Source organism: Hypanus sabinus, chromosome 19, assembly GCF_030144855.1.
Source record: "Hypanus sabinus isolate sHypSab1 chromosome 19, sHypSab1.hap1, whole genome shotgun sequence".
Taxonomy (NCBI): Eukaryota; Metazoa; Chordata; class Chondrichthyes; order Myliobatiformes; family Dasyatidae; genus Hypanus; species Hypanus sabinus.
In genome coordinates this window covers 72,828,832-72,844,391 of record NC_082724.1, presented here as the reverse complement: position 1 = coordinate 72,844,391, position 15,560 = coordinate 72,828,832, and the positions used below count along the sequence as shown (strand labels likewise).

The window sequence follows — 15,560 nt, the reverse complement described above, 5'->3', positions numbered from 1 at the left end:
AATAATAATTTTTTACACACTTTACTTAGCATTTATCTAAATATTCCAATTTAGAGCAACCAATTCTGATAGAGGACCTTCTCATTAAATGAATTCTGATGAAAACTGAATCTGCAGCATCCACTTACTGACAAACACCTGAATCACTGGTTTTATTGCTGGGCGTGTACCCACTGGGTGATTCAGTGTTAATGACGTTAGTGACTGAGATCATTGTTAAATGTTATCAGAGCCCAACAGTGCAACAGGTGTATATGAGCTGGGGCTGTGCTTCTGAAACATAAATCTGGACTCTTTTTAAAACAACAGTAAGTAGCATTTGTATTGAACGTATTCCGGGTTCAACATCCAACAGTCATCCGTTGCTCAACTATCAGTAAAATGTTAAGAGAAAAATTCTAAATTTTGATTATCTTAATGCATTCATATTGTGTGAACGGTGAGTGGATTTTTCGTCCAAGTATGTTTTAAATATACCTGAAAGATGATCCAGTCTATGTAGTCCTCGTGGTTTTAGTTATCGTAAAATGACTTCTCCTGCCACAAACTTCATGATTGTGGTTGCTGTTCGGTTGACCCTGCTCATCTGCACTGACCAGAGTCACTTCCAGTGCTCTTCTGGTAAAGCTGGGATAGGATGATCCTTTTCACAGACGACTGCTGAGACCCTTCATCGGGACTGAAAGCTGAGGAGTAGATTTGAGGGCGTGGGGGGGGGGGGGGGGGTGGGGAGGACACCTAACCCAACCCTTCCGTAGAAACTTGGCTTTTTACAAACGGTGTGATGTGAAACTCTGGGCTTCAATTAAGAATGGTTAAAAACTAAAATGTGACCAACTTAATTTAAAGTAGAAGCAACCAGTCATGCTATCTTTGTAATTAATTAATTTAAATGCTAAACTACTTTGACATTGGTCCTTTGATTGAGATACAGAGTGGAACAGACCCTTCAAGCCATGCTGCCCTGCAACCCACTAATTAACCCTAGCCTGATCACAGGACAATTTACAGTGACCAATTAACCTACTAACTGGTTATGCCTTGGGATGATCGAAGGAAATAGAAGCAGCTGCTGGAAAACCGGGGAGGATATACAAACTGTGCTTGAGAAACAAATTGTAAGTCAGTTTGGAAGCTAAAACTTGTTGCCAGGCCTGGTCTGATGAGGAGATGGGGATGGACGAGGGGCTCAGCAGGCTTAGTTACCTGGGAACATCTAGAAATGTTCCAATCTAAATAGTCTTTCTCCGAAGGAGAAAGACACAAATAAACTTAAATTTAACATGAGAGGTAAGAGATTTTAAAAGGACGTTTAAGGGGAAGATGAGGGGAAACTTCTTCACTCAGAGTCGTGAGAGTATAGAATAAGATGCCAGCACAAGTGGTGCCTGCAAGCTTGATTTCAATGTTTGAGTTGGATGATGGGGATGTGGAGGGCTATGGTCTTGGTACAGGTCGTTCAGAGTAGGGAGCTTAAATGGTTGTGGCATGGACTAGATGGGTTGAAAGCCCCATTATATACTGTACTTCTGTATCACCTCAAAGACAGCTTCATGTAAAGGGTGGTGCAATTTGGAATGAGTTGCCAGAAATGGGGCTTGAGGTTGGGGTCATTGGAAGTTATCTAGCTAAGCGCTTAGATAGGAGAGGGTTAGAGGACACAGTCAGCATGGACCAGCTGGACTGAGGGACTTGCTTCCAGTTTGTTTTCTGCATAAGCATGTTGGATAATATTCCAGCTCAGGAAACTGAGTCAATTTCCATAACGTGTAATTCAAGGATTTAAGTATTCATAGGTGCCTGAGTAGCCAGTGGTCAGGGTGGCACTTTAACATTTGGTATTCCAGAGTTTCATTCTGATGCAATCTGAACATCGTGGGTTTCCTCTGGGTGCACTGGCCTACTACAGTCCACAGACCTACTGGTTAGATGGTTAATTGGTCATTGTAGATTACCTTGTGTTAAATGGGTGGGTTGCTGGGCAGTGCCACTCATTGGGCCAGAAGGGCCTGTTTTGTACTGCATCTCGAAATAGTGATTTCCAGTTCAGTCAAAGTCCATTAACCCATTGAAATATTTTCCCCCTTGATCCATTTTTCTCTTTTCAACCCTCATCACTCATTGCTGAATTTGTCTCTTGCAAACCGATGAACCCTTGATGCTGGCATTTCACTTTCCCCCGGTGTGGCGAAGTGGTCAATGAAAAGTTATTGGCCTTTAATTCCCATTACCCCTTTGTCTTTTTAATTCATCGTTATTTTCCATGGTAGGGTTATTGAGAAAAGCTTGTACGAAAGGAATTAAATGACTTCGTTCTCCTGGGCAATGTGGCTTAAACTGAATCTGTTTGAACCTTTTACTGTTTTAAATGCCCTATCACTCATACACATACACTTTGTCTCGTGTTTTGTGACATGCTAGATATGCCAAGCTGTTTCCTTTGTAATGCAACTGTTGATTTAGGTCAAGTGTCAGCTCTGGGAAATGATTTTGCAGTAAATTCTTGTTGCTGAATAGGGTGATTCACTCTGACATCTGCATAAAAGAAAAATCTAATGTATACTCCTGCTGCTTTGACTCGGAGTGCTTTGTAATATCGCCTTTGTGTTCATTCTGAAACTTTTTTTAACCAAGGCTTACTGGAATTTTTGCTACATCTCTGATCAGCTGTCTTATTTGCAGAAATGAGGTGTGGCCTTAACCCGCTCATTAGAGCAACAGAATGAGGCCATTCAGCTCATGATGTCTGCTCTGCCATTGAATCATGGCTGTTTTGTTTAAAAATCCCTTTCTCCTACCAGTTCAATGCTAAACTGAATGGGAAGAGTGCCCCAACTTCTAGTGGTCGGAGTTCCTGAATTGTAACAGGCTCCCCAGAGTCTGCACTGTAATTGATCACCGTGATGATTTTAATCGCCTTTGTTAAGCTGTGTCTGTAAGGAGTTTGTACGTTCTCCCAGTGATCATGTCTGTTTCCTTCGGGTGCTCTGGTTCCCTCCCACAGTCCACAGGCGTAACGACTGGATAGTAGGTTCATTATTCATTGTAAACTGTCCTGTGATGATGCTAGTGTTAAACAGGTATTTTGCTGTGCAGTGTGCTCACTTGGCCTGTTCTGCACTGTATCTCTAAGTAACTGATTCAGGGATTTTAAAGAAGTTGTGAATTCTCAATTTGTTTCAGAAGCCATCCAGTTATGTGCTAAAATCCATTCCACTTAAGGATAGGCTGGAAGAAAATCATCCTTTCAAAATGTGAGGCTGCTAACACGGATCAGCACTCTCTCTATTATGCTGACGCGGTACTATGGAGTAACACCAATTTAGTGACAGAACTTTGACCCATTTGAGTCAATGACTACTGAAACAGTGAACTTTGGAATTACAGTCACAATCTAGAATGTGGGCAAATAGGAGAAACTTAAAACTTGAAAAGGGGAGTTTTAGTATCAGCCAAACTGAGTATTACATTTTTGCTTGTCTAAACATTCTGCTTGACACCAGGATATCTGGCAATTTTTTTTTTGAATCAGTGCAAATTCATTTGCTTTCTGTTCCCTTCGGTTGAATCATTCTCCACAATTCACTGAACGTTCCTATGTGTTGTTGCTGTCAGTGTACAAACAACCTGAATAAGGTGAGTCAGAAATGAAATCTTCCTTTATGGTGTAATGTGTGTCTGCCCTGCTGGAGCTCATGCTTGGTAAAGGTTTGGATATAATTCCTATTATTCATGATGTATTGTCTGAAGATGGTGAGTCCTTCAATATTTGGAAATGTAATTATTGACTAGATGAATTTGGATTGTTGAACATGTGTTAAAACATACAATGAAATTTGTGTTAACCACCGCCACAACCTAAGGACGTGCTGGGGATAGCCTGCAAGTGTCAACACACATTCTGGTGTCAACATGGCATGCCCACAATGTTTAGCATGAAAATGGGTAATGTATGGCTCCTGCTACAAATACATCTTTTATACAGCATGTATGGTGCAGGGGTTTGCCTTTGTATCCTAAGCAGATGCTCCCGTTTTTTGGAGTGGTGAGGAGGCATATAAATGCTTTGAGTATGAGATCGTATGGCGTAGAATCTCTTTAAATCTAGGCAGATTGACAATTTTAATAGTCAACTTCTGTAAATTGTTTTAATAGGTGTGCTGGGCATCCGTAAGGGCTGAAAATGGAATATGCGAAAAAGTCTCTCAGTTTCTTATCTTCTAGTTCCATCTCCAGGTAACACCTCCACAGATGCAATGATCCTTCAGTGCACAGAGTTGTGACCATTGGATCTGCGTATTTCAATGAATGCTAAAGGTTCAGATTTGTACTGTTGGTTCTGTTTCTTTCTCATTTGTCCCTCCTTCAAGGCATCTTGTATTGCAATCTTCCTTTATGCGATTAGACTCGAATTATTCACTCTTGGGCAGTTGAAATCTACTGGAAGCTAGAGGGGCAAAGTAAATCAAATTTTTCTGTGAATAGTTTAGGGGCTACACATGGAGGAAATGGAAGTCATCCAAAGGACAAGGGCTAGATCTGTATGGAGAGCCATGGTCACCAATGTCCGCATCGGACATGGTACCCAGACAGACAGACAGTTTAGGGGAAAATACTTTCTTGGATATGAAGCAACATGCTGATTTATATTTCTTCCAAGTTGTTCAGAGAGACACAATCTACAATAATTCTAAAGACAAATGAGAATCAGATTCTGGTATGTGGAAGAGAAACAACTTGGCTGGCCAGCCATGGTCTGTGGGATAAAAATATAAAATTCAATGAATCTAGTCATGCTCTGCATCAGGACTGAGAGAAGAAGAAAGATCTAGAAGTATTAGAGAGTGGTGCAATAGGTGAACAAATGAGGAGGCTAGACGGATGGGTGAGCATTTTGAAGAAAACAAATTCAATCATATCACCTTGTCTATCTAATTCTCCCATTTGCTTATGGAGAGATAAAACACAAAAAGAAACATTCCTTTTGCTTTGAGAGCTTACAACCCAATGGTATGAACATTTCAGTTTTCCAATTCGGGTATCAAAGTTCAAATAATTTTATTATCAAAGTACATATGGCGCCATTATCTACCCTGAGATTCATTTCTTGTGGGCATTCACAGTAAATACAAAGAAAAACAATAGAATCAATGAAAAAAGTACACACAACAAAGATGAACAAACAACCAATGTGCAAAAGATGACAAACTGCAAATATATGAAATAAAAAATACAAATTAATATCAACAAGCAACAGATCTCAAGAACATGAGTTGTCGAGTACTTGAAAATGAATCCAGCAGAAAGGTGATTAGATTAGATTCAACTTTATTGTCATTGTGCCGAGTACAGATACAAAGCCAATGAAATGCAGATAGCATCTAACCAGAAGTGCAAGAGAATAGTGTTATTCTGCTGCCACCCATCAAAGATGGCTCTCCTCACTTACATCTGTCAACCTACTTCCTTGAATCACATTTTCACCTAGTTCCACACTGCCCATTTGATTCCTCCTGTCATCTACCAGCTATGCATTGCCCACTTACCCCACTGCTGTGCACTGACATTCTTTTCTGTTCTAGTGCAAGATATAAACACCTTTCAACTTCTACTAATTAACCAAAGTTGTTCCATATTCTATTGCTTTCCTCTACATTTCTCCTTTGTGCCAGTTTGTATACTAGCAAGTAAGAACTCATTATTTGGGTACATCTTCAGTAACATTTCAGTGCAAATGTTTGAATTACTTCAAGAAATAGAAAAAGGGGTGTCCAATGGAAGGGTAACTAAGATTGCTCAGATCACGTGATCACTTTTTGATACTTGTATTTGCGTATAAAACAAAGGAACTGATTGAACGTAATGCATAACAGAATACAGCAGTTGGCAGCAATCTTCAGTAAGCGAATGCCTGACATTCCCAGTAGATCAGTAAACATCTACAGACAAGCTGAGTTGATGTTCCCTGTGGTGACTTGCCAGATTTTCATAGAAACAAGAAAGATGGGTTTCTTGGTGTTTTTGCTTTTTGTAATAAGACACTCCAGGACTTATTACACTCCACTATTGTTTTGACTTGAACTGTTTTCTTTGACTGTCAAGCCTTCTCAGTAATTATCATCCCATAGTGAAAGGTTATGAATGTATGGTCAAGTTCAATTTGTTGTGGCCATTAGACCATCAGAAGGGGACTGTGAATGTAATCTTCCAGTCGAGAGCCCATTAGAAGATATGGGAGCGGAATTAGGCCTTTTGGCCCAATGAGTCGGCTCCGCCATTCCATCATGGCTGATTTATTGTCCCTCCCAATCCCATTCTCCTGCCTTCCCCCTGTAAGCTTTTCTAATCATGAACCATATCAAGCTCTGCTTTAAATAAAGCCGACGACTTTGACTCCCTAGCCATCAATGTCAATGAATTCCAAAGACTTGCCATCCTCTGGCTAAAGAAATTCCTCTTCATCTCTGCACTAAAGGAACATACTTCTATTCTTGGGCTGTCCACTGGTCCCAGAGTCTCCCATTATAGGAAACATCCTTTCAATACTCAATAAGCTTCAGTGAGATTCCCCTCATTCTTAACTCCAGTGAGTACAGGCCCAGAGTCATCAAATGCTCTTTATGCATTAACACTTTCATCCCCAAGATCATTCTCATGCAACTCGTCTGCATCCACCGAGGCCACCACATCGTTTCTGATATGGGGCCCAAAACAGCTCATGATGCTCCAAAAATGCTTACTTTATGAAAAAGATGAGTGAATTTAAAATTCACTACAGTAGTAGTATAGATCTTGTTTGCTCTTTACTGAATAATCCAATGACTATCTGAGGTGTCATTTTCTCAGGTGTGTGTCTGCCAGTGCATCAGTGACTTCTCACCTGTTGAACAGCGGTCCACACCAAAGACCATTCAGAGTATGCAACTGGGATCGGAGTTTGAAGAAAGGTATCATGGCCGGGGGTCTTCATGATCTACTGGACAAGGTGGGTATCATTTGAACAAGTTTCGGCATGGAAGTTCTATCTGGGAAGCTGGACACTTCACACAAGAACAACCAGCCATGGGCTTTTCTTGATAGTGATCTAGAAATTCTTTATCCCCCAAGATGAGAGTACAATTATCAATTTCAAATTCATGCAGTTTTTAAGATTTGGATTTTTATCTGGCTTGGATATGTACAATTTGATTGAAAGGGATACTTTTACTGTGGATGGGACTGGCAGTAGCAATTTGATTGCAAATCCTAAATGAAAAAAAAAACTATCACTTTTTCTTTAGACTGCAGATTTTTCTGAAATCATAATCAAATGATGTTGGCCCCAGAGAAACACTTCCATTTGGCTATATTCCTGAATGGTTGAACTTTGAGCTGCTATATTCCTTGCGCTAATTTGCAGTATTCCATCTGATGAAACATAGAAAACCTACAACACAATACAGGCCCTTCAGCCCACAAAGTTGTGCTGAACATGTCCCTATCTTAGAAATTACTAGGCTTACCTGTAGCCCTCTTATTTTTCTAAGCTCCATGTACCTATCCAAATGTCCCTTAAAAGACCCTATTGTATCCGCCCCCACCACCGTTGCTGGCAGCCCATTCCACCCACTTACCACTTTCTGAGTAAAAAACCTACCCCTGACATCTCCTCTGTACCTACTCCCCAGCACCTTAAACCTGTGTCCTCTTGTAGCAACCATTTCAGCCCTGGGAAAAGGCCTCTGACTATCCACACCATCAATGCCTCTCATCATCTTATACACCTCTATCAGGTCACCACTCATTCTCCTTCGCTCCAAGGAGAAAAGGCTGAATTCACTGTACCTAATCTCATAAGGCATGTTCCCCAATCCAGGCAGCATCCTTGTAAATCTCCTCTGCACCCTTTCTATGGCTTCCACATCCTTCCTGTAGTGAGGGGACCAGAACTGAGCACAGTACTCCAAGTGGAGTCTGACCAGGGTCCTATACAGCTGTAATATTACCTCTCGGCTCCTAAATTCAATTCCACGATTGATGAAGGCCAATACACCATATGCCTTCTTAACCACAGAGTCAACCTGTGCAGCTGCTTTGAGTGTCCTATGGACTTGGACCCCAAGATCCCTCTGATCCTTCACACGGCCAAGAATATACCATTAATACTTTATTCTGCCATTATATTTGACCTACCAAAATGAACTGCCTCACACTTATCTGGGTTGAACTCCATCTGCCACTTCTCAGCCCAGTTTTGCATCCTATCAATGTCCCGCTGTAACCTCTGACAGCTCTCCCCACTATCCACAACACCCCCAAACTTTGTGTCATCGGAAAACTCACTAACCTATCCCTTCACTTCCTCATCCAGGTCATTTATAAAAATCACAAAGAGTAGGGGTCCCAGAACAGATCCCTGAGGCACAACACTGGCGACCGACCTTGCAGAATATGACCCGTCTACAATCGCTCTTTGCCTTCTGTGGGCAAGCCAGTTCTGGATCCACAGAGCAAGGTCCCCTTTGATCCCATGCCTCCTTACTTTCTCAATAAGCCTTGCATGGGGTACCTTATCAATTGCCTTGCTGAAATCCATATACACTACATCTACTGCTCTTCCTTCATCAATGTGTTTAGTCACATCCTCAAAAGATGATGAGTTATAGGATTTTGTCCTACATCTGCAGTATGATCTTGTCAGTTTAAGTAGTTTCATAATATTCTTGGTGGTTAAAGGCTAGGGAAGATGGGGGTTGCCAGCCATGATTGGCAGGTCATCTAGAAGGAAAACTCTGATCCCAAACATCGGCCTTGTGGCTATACCCACTCATTAGGAAGGCTTTGGGAGTAAACCCAGAGGAAAAGTCCAGAGCTGGAGTCCTATGTTGAGTTCAGTGCTGACTAGTAAAGCCATAGTGCCAGACTGTATCAGCCTCCGCTGCTCCTTCAGATTCATCAGCGAGCCTGCTTGCTCTTTCTCTTGTATTGTTCTGCTTGCATACAGGTTTGTATATCACTAGACAACTGAGATGCAACATCCACGGTCAATCCCAACCAAAGGAGAGCCTCAAAGGTCACGGTCCACGAGTTGCCAATGTCATGCTAGTGAAGAAGCTTGACTCAAGGGTGCAATGTCAATATTCCAGCGTCAGCATTGGTAGGAATTTGAGGACCAGTAGAAATGCACCATTCTTGACTAAAGCTGCTCTGGGATCAACTGGGAACATTACTGATAACAATCCATTAGCTTTGTTTATGAAAAGTTTTTTTTTAATCTATAGAGTGCAAAGAGAACTATTTAAAATAATCCTATCATATGAAGTTTTAATAAACTAACTTCAAGTGTGAGGTTTGGTATTGTTAACTCTATTTTGTACTTTCAGGTCCAAAAATCACTTCATACAACATCCAGTGTCTCGCTTCTACTGGAGGAGGATGGGACCTTCATTGAAACTGAAGAATTCTTTCAGACTGTTTTAGACAACACCCTCTTTATGGTCATTGAGAGAGGGCAAAAATGGACACCAGCAGAGGTGTGGGCACTAGTATTATTTATTAATGAATTCTGTAACTTTGAATCATGATTTGAAGTAGTTTCAAGTGCAAATCCTTTATTCTTTAAATGGCCATGAGTTATTTACAGAAACTTGACTATTCAAACCTGTTCACATTATTTTAAAAAATCTTCAAATATTTCATAGCTCCATTGGTCCTGAATTCCAAACAGATATTTTCTCCATAACTTCATTTTAATAATGTGAACCAAATCATCCCAGAGAGGATATGCATATAGGAAATTGTTTTCTGACACGGAATTATAATTCCAAGTTTACTTTTAACAGAATATTGGTTTTCACCTGCGTTTCCCTGACAAATTGTGTAGAAGAAAAGATGTTGCCAGAATAACCTTTGACCTCTACAAAGAAAATCCACATGATTTCATTGGTGGTCTGAATGTAAAAGTAACCCTCTATGGCTCTTATTCCCTATCATACGATCTTCAATGTATGGGAGCAAAGAAAATAATGAGGTAAGAGCAGTTTTGAGATTTAATTTAAAAAAAAACAACTTGGACTACTGAAATTCATTACTCTTGAAGGTTTTTAAAATTTGAATATTTGTATTGAGACTTGGTGTCATGGTGACCTTTAAGGATACTAACTTCCTATTGCCAACTGCTTTCTAACAAAATTGAGCATTAAGTCAAAGTGGCTTAGGAAAATGTTAACTATTTTAGCTCCAGTGATGTATTCATGTTCACCCATGGGTACTTAATGTAGATAGTTTTCCCAACAGCCTTGAGTTATGAAAATCCAATTTGTTTTTGGGGTGGGATATTTTTTCTTCATTCAGATACGGTATGAAACAAATAGCTTTTCCCACATGATCAGGAAAATCACAGCATTCTTGGGCTTCCATGGAACTCTTCTAAAGTATTCCTTTTCCAGTAATCTTTGTAGATCCCCTTCCTAGTGTATTAGAGATTCAGGTATACTTCATACACCACTTGCAAAATCCCAAATCACCAATTCAGTTTTTCCTTAACCACTTGACTCTCCCCAATTCCAAGATCTTTCCTCACGCCCAATGCTACTTCATAAATCTCTCCCAAATTGCCCCTTGCCAAACGTATTTTGCATTCATCAACTTCAATTTCATTTGAACTTCGCTTCTAGGTCAACCTTGCTTCTGTATCAACATTCAACTCACAATGGACTCTGTCTTTTATCACTGAATGCATAGTTGATCTTCCCATCATTTTGGATTCTGACCGAATCCCCTCAATGACTTTATCTTTCATTGCCTCTGAACTTGGTATTCAAGGAGCAATAAGACCCTTTGGGCCATTAAGCCTGCACCAAGCATCAAGCAGTCATTTACAGAAGTCCTATATTAATCCCATATCTTGTCCACATCCCCTATCCCCAGATTCAACACCCACTTGTACAAGAGGGGCAATTTGCAGTGGCTAATCAACTTCAAACCCAGAAGTTTGGAATGAACCATGACATTTGGATAGGTACATGGATGGGTTGGATACAGGGCTATGGTCTGTCTGTAGGTTGATAGAATTGGGCAGATTTTATTTATTGAGATACAGAATAGGTCCTTCAAACCATGCCATGCAGCAACCCCTGACTTAATATGTGGTAATTTACAATGACCAATTAACCTACTAATTGGTATGTCTTTGAACTGTGGGAGGAAACCTACACTAACACAAGAAGAACTCCTTACAGACAGCAGCAGGAATTGAACTTGGGTCACTGGTACTGTGAAGTGTAATGCTAACCATTATACTACCGTACTGCCCATCCAGCAGATCAATGGTTTGGCATAGACTAGATGGGCTGAATGGCCTGTTTTGGTACTGTAACATCTTATAGATTTTGTTCAGTCATCTGTATTCTCATTAAGTTGAAGTCTGTGTGGGCATTATAACTTGATAGGTGATGTATCAGCCTTGGACACTTCATACTGTAATTCTATAATAATTTTTAATTTGAACTCTCCTGTTTATTTAAAGAATCGGTGTATGAGAGGTGGATAAGGGGCTTGTTTTGTTCTTTGCTGTAGCTTGTGGTGTTCTGAACATTGTGGGCCTCCTTTGTTGGTGGCAAAATGTGAGGTGACCCAGTACATCCTTGGGTGTTGTTAACACAAATGATGCATTTCACTTTTGATATACATGTAATAAATTGAAGCTGAAGACCAGGGCATCTAAGGGGAAACTTGAGTGACCACACAATGTGCAAACTTCTCTCAGACAGTACTAAAGGTCAGGGTTGATGCTGAGTTGAGGCAAATAGCAGCACCACTGAACTGCCCACTTAGCAGTGACCTTCTTGATAATCCCAGCTCTAGGATTTTCACATATTGTTGTACACAAAATGCTGGAGGAACTCAGCAGGCCAGCCAGCATCTATGGAAAAGAGCAAACAGTCAAATTCACGGGCCAAGACCCTTCATCAGGACTGGAGAGAGAAAAAAAAATGAAAAGTCGGAGTGAGCAGAGTAAAAACTTCTTACTCTGACTTCCATCTTTTTTATTTTGTTTAAGTGTCTAGGCCCAAAATGTCGACTGTTTACTCTTTTCCATAGATGCTGACTGGCTTGCTGAGTTCCTCCAGCATGTTGTGTTGCTTGGATTTCCAGTATCTGCAGGTTTTTCTCTTGTTTGCAATTGGTCAACATATCATTGTTGGCTCTTCTACTACTGTTGCAGAAGTAACACTATACAACCATTTGCCTTTAACATGCCACAAAGGAAAAGGGTGGAAGAGGGAATGCAGAAATGAGAAAATCTGGTTTCTATCAAACTGTAAAGTAGTTATTGTATTGAAAATGGGGATGGATTGTGGTGTAATTGTACTAACAGAAGTTCTCAGTACAACATAGATTTGTCTGTTACCAATGATCTATTAATCTGTTTTATTCCCTATTAGGGAAGCCTTGCGTTTGACAATGTTAACAATGCAAGCTACAGGACACATTCTACTTGGTACATCAAGCTATGTCCAGCAGCTTTTGGATGAAGAGGAACAAAGGGTAGCAGGGAAACGCGTGCACCTTCTTGAATGAAGGACACCTGCCTGGTATATTCATTAATGACTTTTTCATACAAGCCTGATGTTTGGCCCACTTTATGTAACCAAGTATTCTAATGCTGAATACCAGAATCGTGAGGAACTCAGTCATCAGACCTTAAGTGATGTGGCTCAATTACTAAAGTTTTTTTTCCAAAAAAAACCTGTCAACCCTGATCACAGAACCATGCTAGCACAGATTTGTTCCTACATAAGTGGCTGAACCGGTTTAATGGAATAATTATGCATTGACGGAATAATCACCTGTTATGCACTAGAAATTTTCATATCAATGTACATAATCAATTTGAAATTGGATTATTAGAGCTTTATTTCCCTTTATGTACTTGGGTAGTGCACAAACCCAGTTGGTTTCTTTTAGCTTCCACTTATAGGAAACCTAAATGCACTCTATCAACATGTTTTACCTAAAAATCTGCACTTGTCATAAGATTATTTATTCAAGGTTTCACTTAAATCAGTAATTGCAATAATGCTTTATAATCTAGGATTTGACTATTTATAACACTACTTTCTGCTCAGATGGGAAGGGAATTTCTATTAGAAGGATCACAAGCTTTGCTGACTTGCAATCTGGATTTACTGTAGTAAGTTTATTCTTTTAACAGAGCTAAAACTATCAAAATGACAATGAAGTAATGTAATCATGTCTGTCTGTGACAATAGCAAGTCCTCACCAGGAAAAATGTATTAAAAGCAATTTAGTTGTAAATCTAATACTTCTAATTGATCATTAGTATGTTTGCTTCTATGTAAATATAGAATGTTTATCTGAAATCTAATCTTGGTGTACTAATTCATCCTTCTACTTCACCTTCAGTGATATACGGTTCAGGCAAAATCTGGATAGTTTTCCAAGTGCAAACCAGACCATCCACTTCCAAAATCCATAGAAAAGAATGAATAAAACCACAGGTGATGAGCTCAGTTTCCATCTTTTGCAAAACTGATACATTTATGATTAAGAACAAAATCTAGAATATCGCTCAAGTAGATAAAAGATAGTTGAATTAAGTTGTATTCCCTTCATCAGACTTGATGGAGGTTCCGGGATGTTAGTATTGACCGTTTCACTTTCTGTAAATGCGGAGCATATCTAACTTATGTTAGAACATAGAATTTTAGCCAGCAAGTGTTGTGCTGTACTAACTAAATGGCTAACTAAACAAATCCCTTCTCTCCACACAATGTCCATACTCTCCAATTTCCCTCACATTCATGTGCGTACCAGGTCTCCGAAAGTCCCAAATGCATCTGTCTCCACCACCACCCTAAGCAGCGCATTCAGCACCCACCACTCTCTGCATGTAAATACAAACTTTCCTCTCACACACCTTAATGCAAGCCCTCTGGTGTCAGATATTTCAACCCTGGGGCGGAAGGTTTGGAATACACTGTTCGTCTTCCATTTCATATACAGTATGTAGCAAATGTTTGATTGTAGTCTTCTGGGAATTCAATCCATCCGAAATGTTAATCCATTTCAAATTAGTTTAAAACTTCACAATTACTAAATAAAAATTAATTTGTATTGCTGGTGCTATTGATACTTGAATTGACCTACAATGAGTAGTAATTCTAATTGCAAGCATTTCATTGCTGAAGGTCTCCTGCAGTTATTTCTTTCAAATTCTTGTTACCTTAACTGTGGGTTTATATCCAGTAAATGATTTTTTTTTAAATTGCTCCTGCCTTGAAAAACAAATATAGCCACACTAAGTAAATAACACCAGTAAGTTTTTTTTAGTTGTTCCAAAACTATTTGGGTGTGCCAAGTGCTGTTGCTTCTTTTCTCTGAAACAACCTGTTTGACCTTATCAGTTTGTTCTCCCTATTTGGGTGTACGGCTTTCCATTTGCTTTAAACTCCCCAATTATGAGCAGTCTCATCCTAGCCTTGATGCTGAGGAAGAATGTAAGCAAATGCTAGAAGATGACAATCTATGCAAGCACCATAAAAACTGTGTGGAAGGTGTCCAGCTCTAGGAATTTATCATTTACTCCTGACGATTTTTCCAATATGATGTGGCGACCGACTTTCTGCGCAGGCGCACCAGCTCACAAATAGCCAGGGCACAGGGTTAGACTTTGGTACTGCACCTCTGACGTCACTTCCGCCCGGAGAGGGCGGGCGCATGTGGGATTAAATCCCAGCGCCGCGAAGTTTGAATAAACTAGAATCGAAACGACTGTGTGTAGCACATCGCTACAATGACTTGTTTTTCCACTGTGCTTTGTTACAATAATCAAATCCTGATTTCTTTGTTATTCACTCCATAGCCTGTTACTATGTCCAAGAGGTTCCATTTTGTGAAGATTAAACTTGATTTTCATTTGCTTGTTCCCTTCTTTCTGATTTGTCTACAGAAGCTCGTGTGGTTCTCACACTTTTTCCATATGCTACTCTCCTTGCTATGCACACAACATGCTGGAGGAACTCAGCAGGTTGGGCAGCAGCTGTGGAAACGAGCAGTCAATCTTTCCACGGATGCTGCTCGACCTGCCGAGTTCCTCCAGCGTGTTTATGTGTTGCTTTGACCACAGCATCTGCAGTGTACTTTGTGTCTCCTTGCAATGTCTTGCCTCAATTGCTGTTAAATTCTAGAAATTCTCCCAACCCTCATCTTGCTGCTTTTATAGTAGTGTTGAAAGGATGTTACTTCTGCTAAGTATCTTTACTGTTGGTTACAGCTTGTTTACTATCATACTCATTACTAGTTAATATTGCTCATTTGGCTTTAAGTAACCCTATTAATGCCTTGGATCTAAATTAGATTGTTTCCTTACTGCTGACTCAACATGCTGAACTTAAAAGATCCTTTGAATTTGTCCTTGGCTTTTTCAGACTATAGGTGTCATAATGTGGGGGCATTGGGAGCAGACCCAAATGCAAGACACTGACACTGAACTACCAGTAACAGGACTAGGCGTGAGAAGGAAGCAAGGAGAGTGGGGAAGAAAGGACACTGAGCAT

At 40.1% G+C, this 15,560-nt stretch overlaps 1 protein-coding gene across 4 annotated transcripts; it reads left to right on the top strand.

Annotated features, from left to right (window-relative positions):
* Positions 1-288: 288 nt before the first annotated feature.
* cidec (cell death inducing DFFA like effector c) lies at positions 289-14,123 on the top strand. Of its 4 annotated transcripts, none has more exons than XM_059944718.1 (6): positions 289-308; positions 4,156-4,236; positions 6,847-6,985; positions 9,363-9,512; positions 9,822-10,009; positions 12,426-14,123. In XM_059944718.1, the coding sequence occupies exons 2-6, from the start codon at positions 4,184-4,186 to the stop codon at positions 12,559-12,561; spliced, it is 666 nt and encodes a 221-aa protein (XP_059800701.1). In that variant the 5' UTR covers positions 289-308; positions 4,156-4,183; the 3' UTR covers positions 12,562-14,123. The 4 variants fall into 4 exon arrangements, with proteins under 4 accessions (XP_059800701.1, XP_059800698.1, XP_059800702.1 ...); XM_059944715.1 differs by lacking the exon at positions 289-308 and adding an exon at positions 3,365-3,636; XM_059944716.1 differs by lacking the exon at positions 289-308 and adding an exon at positions 3,658-3,753.
* Positions 14,124-15,560: the final 1,437 nt, after the last annotated feature.